General features: G+C 45.3%; 2 protein-coding genes, 1 long non-coding RNA gene and 1 other non-coding gene across 4 annotated transcripts; all 4 read left to right on the top strand.

The window, feature by feature from the left end:
- Positions 1–20: 20 nt before the first annotated feature.
- Positions 21–93, top strand: trnak-uuu (transfer RNA lysine (anticodon UUU)). The gene has a single exon. It is a non-coding gene; the product is annotated as a tRNA-Lys (tRNA).
- On the top strand, positions 36–1,003 carry LOC132448360 (uncharacterized). Its single transcript, XR_009523350.1, has 3 exons — positions 36–656; positions 808–850; positions 932–1,003. It is a non-coding gene; the product is annotated as an uncharacterized LOC132448360 (long non-coding RNA).
- A 60-nt stretch (positions 1,004–1,063) lies between these two features.
- Positions 1,064–3,369, top strand: hce2l2 (high choriolytic enzyme 2-like 2; the record flags this gene model as incomplete). Its single annotated transcript, XM_060039468.1, has 6 exons — positions 1,064–1,259; positions 1,466–1,583; positions 1,920–2,098; positions 2,362–2,443; positions 2,607–2,728; positions 3,272–3,369. Coding segments are annotated over 6 exons (714 nt in total), but the record flags the coding sequence as incomplete, so codon positions are not given.
- A 917-nt stretch (positions 3,370–4,286) lies between these two features.
- Positions 4,287–7,759, top strand: hce2l1 (high choriolytic enzyme 2-like 1). Its single transcript, XM_060039554.1, has 8 exons — positions 4,287–4,404; positions 4,493–4,547; positions 4,851–4,910; positions 5,670–5,822; positions 6,226–6,343; positions 6,696–6,874; positions 7,190–7,271; positions 7,368–7,759. The coding sequence occupies exons 1-8, from the start codon at positions 4,333–4,335 to the stop codon at positions 7,492–7,494; spliced, it is 846 nt and encodes a 281-aa protein (XP_059895537.1). The 5' UTR covers positions 4,287–4,332; the 3' UTR covers positions 7,495–7,759.
- Positions 7,760–8,105: the final 346 nt, after the last annotated feature.

The following is an 8,105-nucleotide window of genomic DNA, read 5'->3' as shown; positions in this document are numbered from 1 at the left end:
ACTTACTTTACTCCGGCAGAGCCCGGATAGCTCAGTCGGTAGAGCATCAGACTTTTAATCTGAGGGTCCAGGGTTCAAGTCCCTGTTCGGGCGGTAGAATTTTTATCCAGGTACAAATGTTCTACTACATCAAATAATTTCCTTCTATACCAATTTAATCGATTTCCTGCTGCACCAGTTCGTACCATACCGGTTTTAATAAATTACCTGCTGTGCCAGTTCATACCATACCTGACCTTACGTATGTCCGATAGAGAGTACTGCCAGAAGGAAAATAATACCAACAACAATACACGTCCTGAATCATTCCATGCTCATGAACACTCAAACATTAATTTCACAGCGACTCACTGAACGGCGGACTGTTATTACAGACATTGAGGCATCCCATTATCCGCCTGTTGCTGTTGTTGTTTGTGAAAGAACGTAACTAATAAGGGGATTAAGTTCCCCCCTTAAGCGAATCAGAGAAACGCTGTCATTTCACCAAGGTAATCATAGGTATTTTCCCAAGCTGGAACGCTGCGCAACGCATATAAAGCTAAGCGCTGGAGGCAGGTAATGGTAGCACTGTGCCCTCCTGACTCACAGCGATGGCTCACATTATCAAGCTGTACGTGGTGCTTTCCCTGCTGCTGCCGGCGACACAAGCTCAGGTAAATATGCCTTGGGGCCGGGACCGGCCGCTTCAATGTGTCCCGTAGCATTAGGACAAGCTTTTTCCTGTGTTTGAGGAACCGGGGACCGCTGTTTCACTGCGTTCAGTAGCATTATGACAAGCCTTTCCTGTGTGTGTCTTCTCTGTAGTATTTCGTGTACAACCCAAAATGGAGTCCGAGAGCCTTCACAGGTGGGTGGCGGTTTCATTACCGGTCATAGTGTCGTTTCATTTCTGATTTCTCAGGGACTGACTTTAAGTCTTGTTCCTCAGACGAGCGCAAAGCTGTCATGCCAAGCGACCTGGCACCGATGGACGAAATCATCAAAGCCAACGAAGTTCAAGGCGAGTGCTGATCGGACCATTAACGCGTGATTAAAAAGCCTTCTCTTTCTCCTCTATTTAACATCCGGGGGTATCCTCCGCTCTCTCTCTCTCTCCTCAGCGTCCCGCATAATCGACAGCAGCACTAGCCTCCGCGAGGGTGACATCGCCGTGTCAACGGGCCGCAGGTCCAAGACCTGCTTCGCCAAGAGCTGCCAGTGGGCCAAGTCTGTGGACGGACACGTGTACATCGCCTACCGCATCGCACCGCAGTACAGTGAGTCTTGACGCTTTGACTCTGAGTGTGTGGCGCTCTACTCATTCAAATGCGATGAGGCTCCTTACAGCCTGACCCACTTTTGAAGTTCAAAGACCCACTTTTGGGATTGTGATGCTGAACTGTGCGTTGTTATTTGAAGGCATTGTGCTCGAAACGTGTGCTTGTGTGTGTGTGTCTGTGCGTGTGCGTGTGTGTCTGAGCAGCCGAAGCAGAGACAAAGGTCATCAAGAAGGGGATGGAGAACATAGAGAAGGGCACCTGTGTGCGCTTCGTTCCGCGGACACACCAGAGAGACTACCTGGACATTCAGTCCAAGTCAGGGTGAGAGTTATCAAATGCTCATTCACAAAAATCCTCTTTTCAGAAATTAGTCAACCCTGTCCCGAATGCAACTCTGTTGCTATCGAATACAAACATGGCATCGTACAATCGTCCTTAATGAGATAGCATACACTAATTTAAAAGAGCAGTTACATCTAAGACATAATCTCTCATCCCGAAGACAGCAATACCAGAAACGACCCTCTCAAAAACACACAGCCTTGTAAAGCCCTTGGAGACTGTAACTTTGATTAAGGGCTACACAAATGAAATGGACTTTGGCTTGACCTGTAGCCACCGAGTCTCTGTCCTTACTGTGTGGTCGGCGTGTGTCAGGTGCTGGTCCTACCTGGGAGTCCGCGGAGGTCGGCAGACCCTGTCGCTGCAGAGCCCTCACTGCATGCGGACCGGAGTGACCTCCCACGAGCTCATGCACTCTATGGGCTTCGTGCATGAGCAGTCCCGCGTGGACAGAGACAAATACGTCACCATCATGTGGCCGAATATCTACAGAGGTAAAGGAACAAGAGCTCGGAGGGGGAATGGTGTTGTAAATATACGGCTTGTTAAGCCCTTTGAGATTGTACCTGTGATTAAGGGATATACAAATAAAATGGAATTGTGTGTGTGTGTGTGTGTGTGTGTGTGTGTGTGTGTGTGTGTGTGTGTGTGTGTGTGTGTGTGTGTAGGTGTGTGTAGGTGTGTGAATGTTAAGTGGCTGGTGACAAGCGATACAATTTATTTGGACAATAACACATGATTTACATTTTGTTCGCAGACCGTTTGAGGAACTTTGAAAAATTCAAGACAGACAACATGGATCTGCCCTATGACTACGGCTCAATCATGCACTTTGGAAGGTAAGTAAGATTGATGAACATCGTTTTGCAGTAACCTTTTGGGTTGGCAAACATGTTTTTTTCAGACAGAAACTACATATATTTGAATATACACACATAATTGTTATGGGGTTTGATGTATCTATCTCTGGTATTTACTGTATATTCACATCTTTTGTTATAGGTACGCTTATTCTGAAGTCGGTCAGCCGACAATTATGCCCAAAGACCCCAACGTTCGGCTGGGGATGGGCTCGGCCCCAAGCCACATCGACAAGATGAAAATCAACCGCCTTTACAAGTGTGGTGGGTATCAAACGCAACTTAAGAAAAAACATTAATATGCAGGAAATTATTCAACTGAGTATAAAGAAAAACAGCTCCTAGCAATAGCATATTTTATTTGAAGAAACTGGAAGCTGGCCCGCCAAACACTTAGCCTACCTGTTAAAACGTGATGCAATTAGTAGACTGACTGCTCACAATTGAGGGTTTGGCTGTCCCATTAGGTTGATCAAACTAATAGTTAGGCTTCGAGTTTTGTTACTTTTTTTTTAGAGATATCTTTCAAACTTTTGGTTCTGGGTGCAAAACCGCTCGTTTGGTCAACAGGAACTTGAACACTTTATCCTCATTGGAGTATGAAAAGCCTTAATCGTGCAGTCTGTGGCGCCGCCTAGTGGGCAAAATGTACACAATTACAGCCGATTCAGAAAGTGGACTTTTTACATCTTTATTCTTCTGGGCCGAGGTAGACGTACAGTACGAATGTCGAATAGTTCCCTGCTAATTGGTTAACGATGCATTTGTATGGTTGTAAAAATGCTCTTTTTGTTTCTTCTCTTTTAGCTGATTTGGATGATTGACCACCAGAATGCGATTGAGCCTGGGAAAAATGCCTATAAGAAAGTTAAATCATGCGACATTTTCAATAAATATGAATTCAAATAATTCCGATTTTCCTCATTCCTTCATCCATAAAACTGTGTTGTTGGAGTCCTTTGAAAAAATGGTTTCAGCAGCTGCAGGCAGTTTCGTTTGCGTAAGCATACGTTCGGCAGTTTTTCTTTTAGAATCTAGGCTTCATTTTCAGGTATACAGAGAAGGAATAGTAACTGAGTAAATGTTATTGAGTAAGTTATTGAGTAACTTGGTCAGAGAAAAATAAACTGAATCAATTGTCACAATATGTCTAATATATATATAAATCTACAGGCCCTATTACATGTTAGAAGTTGAGACTCTATATGAATGTTGAAATGGTTAGATTTCACAAGATAATGTACAGGATATAAAAGTGTTTCTAAACATTCTCAACAAAAGATTAAATTAAGTTTATAATCATGTTGCAAGATAAAATATCATTCAAATACATTTATTTGACTGTCCCAATGCAATGGACACTGTCCACAGTCATCAGCCGTGAAATTGCCCCCTTTGATTGAAATAAACATGATAATGTGGGAATGCTAGGGTTTTCACTGAGTATATATGGCAAAATGATTGTTATCATGGCTGATAGTGAAACCAAATGACAGGTTGGCTGCTAAGTCGGCCCCAAATTGGTGGGTCTCTCACCCCAGCCATTATTCACTCAATGGCAACTTGCTACGCTACGGCTAATCCAAGCACAAACCCTTGTGTACGTGTTTTCCTCTTCTGAAAGTGCTGAAGTGACCAATCCAGGGGTCAGCACCTGGTGTGGATCAGCAGTGAACTTGTGTTGATTACAGACAGGTCAAGTAAGGGGTCCTAATTGTGATTTACCTGGAGGCATGGAACCAATCAGTACTGAGGACGGGAGGCGAGGCGGGCTATATAGACGGCTGGGAAGGGATGCAGAGTTTATTCAGCTCCAGTGTCCAGAAGCGCGAGGCCGGACGCAGCCTGTTAGACAGTGTGAACCTGCAATGTCCTCCACAATGATCCTGTTGGCCGTATGGGTTGGAACCTTGACCCTTTCTGAAGCACTGCCTATTAAGGTCAGAGACGGTTTCTTTGTACACACTAGGTTGCGTGATTGCCTGAATCTGAAGCTGAAACATATGACCGCTGACCTTTTGATTACAGAACGCCACCACTGCAGTCCAAGAGGCGAAGGTGAGACTGAAAAGAAAATATACAGGTGGGTACCTCAGGCGAGTATGTTTAGTATCACACACCCACACAGACACACACAGAAATGCACTCACGCACGCACGCACGCACGCACGCACGCACGCACGCACGCACGCACGCACGCACACACACACACACACACACACACACACACACACACACACACACACACACACACACACACACACACACACACACACACACACTAGGGTAATGAATATAATGACACTATTAAAGTGTGTGTATTTTCAATGATCAATTGCAAATGCATTTTTCCCTCAAAATTACCTTCCTCCCTTTCATTGGATAGGGGAATATTCGGAAATGGACTACATGAATGCAATGGACAAGATATTGCAAGCCAATAACAGTAAGTACTTTTGTGGTACTAATTTGTGGTATTCAGTTCTCTTGAAAGTCAGATTGTGACCCAACGCGCTAGGGCACAATCTGACTTGTCTACAGCTTGCAGACTCTCTTGAGCCCACGTGTTACTAGCAGTAGGAGACACACACCCTAGCAGTTACTAGGTGTACTAGCAGTGACTACATGAGCTGTACCCCTCTCCAGGGCACTTGTCTACAGCTTGCAGACTCTCATGAGCCAACTTGTTAGATGCACCTGCAGAGCTACATCTGCTGTAGCCCTCTCCGGAAAGGATTTGTCTACAGCTGGCAGACTCTCATGAGGCCAGGTGTTAGGTGCACTAGCAGTGATCACATCAAGGTTAAATATCAACATGGCAGCATGCACTGAAAAAAGTGAGTGTGTAGGGTTTGCTTAAAGTCTGTGGCAACCAAAAGCAGCAGCACATTACATTTATTCCAACATCTTAAACTGTGACACGCAGCAGAGCGGGAGATGTGTGCTATTTATATTTTTCTTTTGTTAATCATTGTTATTCTTCAAATAACATCAAACCTTAAAAAATATATTTTCTTTTCACTTAAAGAAAAAAATCAATTAAAAATCGACAATCGGGTTTGGTTTGAAAAAATCGGAGATTTTACTTTTAGGCCAAATCGCCCAGCCCTTCTCGCCAGGGGACTTGTTTTACAGCTTGCCTACTGTTACGAGTCGCTGTCCTGGATGGCCTAGCAGTGAATAGATGATGTGTACCACTCCCCAGGGCTGCGGCCTCCCAGAGGAATGAGTTTTAGAGAGGGGGACATCGCCAACTCATACATGAGGAGCGCCATCACCTGTCCCGGCAACGCCTGCCTGTGGCCCAAATCCGTCGACGGATTTGTTTACGTTCCATACATCGTCTCTCCCCTCTACGGTATGTATGTTGGGACTGGATTAACCTGGGACACACTGGGTATTACCGAGGTCTATTTTTATAGTCATCGCTTTCTAAAAGAAAACATTTTTCATATGAATTTAAGGCCAGGAATGGACTACAACCATATTATTTGAAAAGACAAACAACATCTATTATACAAATTGTTAGTGCTTGACACTGTGAAGATCCTTACTGTACCGACAGCGCTATATTGTTTCTCTTTCTTCGGACAAATGTACTTAATGTGTCGCTTTGGATAAAAGCGTCTGCTACATGACCCTGAATGTAAATGTACATGTAAATGTACATGTATGTCACAGTGACTTCAATTTGAGGCTGTGTTGATGTAGATGAAGCTTAACATGATGATTCATAACTTTGTATTTGTTTCTCCTTGCAGACAATATGGACAGAATCACCATAGAAACCGGCATGCAGGACATCTCCGTAGACACGTGTGTCAAATTTGTTCCACGGACGCATGAAGGAAGCTTCCTTGATATTCAGCCTCGATATGGGTAAGTATCTATGACTATATAATATCTGTTTACTATCATGTGCTGGTTTGGGCATATGCGCCTTAAAGGGGACACAATATACCACCAGGTGTGATGAGCCGTTACAAGCCGTTTTGAAAATAGGCCCCTTATCACAAGTGGGCGTGTCCACCTAGATGTGCGACTATCCAACACAAATCAAGGTAGACACGCCCACCTGTGATGTCAGAAGCTGCACATTTTCAAAACGGCTCGTGACGGCTCATCCCGCTCGCACCTGGTGGCGTGTCGGGGGGACCTTTAAAAGAGGGCTTAAACCGCCGCTCTGTGAGGTGAACCTCACCCGCGCCGTCTCGTCCTCGCCCCCCATCAGGTGCTGGTCCTACCTGGGCCAGACCGGAGGCAGCCAGGTGCTCTCCCTGCAGTCCCCCGGGTGCATGTGGTCCGGGGTGGCGTCCCATGAGCTCATGCACGCGCTCGGGTTTGTGCACGAGCAGTCCCGCTCGGACCGGGACCGTTACGTCACCATCATGTGGAAGAACATCCTGCCAGGTCCCCGCTCCGCTCTGGCCTCATCGTAGCGTCCGCATGTTGCTAGGCAACCAAATTCAGACCTCTGGTTTATTGGTAAATTACTGTATGTTTTTGTGTGTCTTTCTGTCTGTGCGCCTGTGTGGATGTCTGTGTGTGTGTGTGTGTGTGTGTGTGTGTGTGTGTACCTGTGTGGTTGTGTGTGTGTGTGTGTGTGTGTGTGTGTGCCTGTGTGTGGGTGTGTGTGCCTGTGTGTGTGTGTGTGCCTGCGTGTGTGTGTGTGCCTGCGTGTGTGTGCCTGTTTGTGTGTGCCTGTGTGTGTGTCTGTCTTCACAGACCGCATTCATAACTTCCAGAAACAAGCAACGAACAACCTGAACACTGCATATGACTACAGCTCGGTCATGCATTATGGAAGGTGAGCCACTCCATTGGGCATAAGGGACACAGGTCCTCTCAAGTTTATGGGTCTCTGGACTGTAACACATATTTGGTGTCTCTGTTTTTCAAATAGATATGCTTTCTCTGGAGATGGTGGTCCTACTATCGTCCCTAAGCCGAATCCTTACATTCCCATTGGCCAGCGAGATGGACCAAGTCTACTGGATCTTCACAAGATTAACACACTATACAACTGCTAACCAGCCATTATAACCTTTAATGGGACTAATGTGATAACTGCAACGTGCTTCATTCTCCACTGAACAAATCATACTGGAATCTTCTGGTAGGGTCAAATCAAATGGTAGTCGTATCTAGGGCAGAAAAAGGAAAAATAATAAAATAACTTCTTTCTTCTAGTTAAAAGTTGAAATAATCGTTATAATGTATGCATGGCAGGCTCCCTTCTGATTAATAAAGTGAATCTCTCTCTATCTTTACCTTTGGGGCCTTGTACCTGGTGTGTTCAGTGTATCATTTTCCTCAAGAACAAGTTGAATGTGTACTACTGAAGTTGCAATTCTGATAGGACCGTGGTTCACTGAAGGTTTCTGCTGTATCATGTCATTAAATCACAAATAACACGTTTATGACGGAATGAAAATGCTACCTGTCCATAAAATGTAGCGTGCCGGTTTCTACCGGAATGTCCTGTGAGATACAGAGCTCAAACCGGCTCCAGAAGCACAGTGCGCTGGCGGAGTCGTTTGTTTCACAGACCAAACCGAACTAACAAGCTTTCAACAATCCCTGGAATTTAAGTGCTGTCCCCTCCTTATTGCCCTCCATAGCCCAGTGAGGAGCCCCAGCT

Source organism: Gadus macrocephalus, chromosome 20, assembly GCF_031168955.1.
Source record: "Gadus macrocephalus chromosome 20, ASM3116895v1".
NCBI lineage: Eukaryota > Metazoa > Chordata > Actinopteri > Gadiformes > Gadidae > Gadus > Gadus macrocephalus.
Note: the sequence above shows the minus strand (reverse complement) of the source record. Positions and strands in the feature narration are given on the sequence as shown.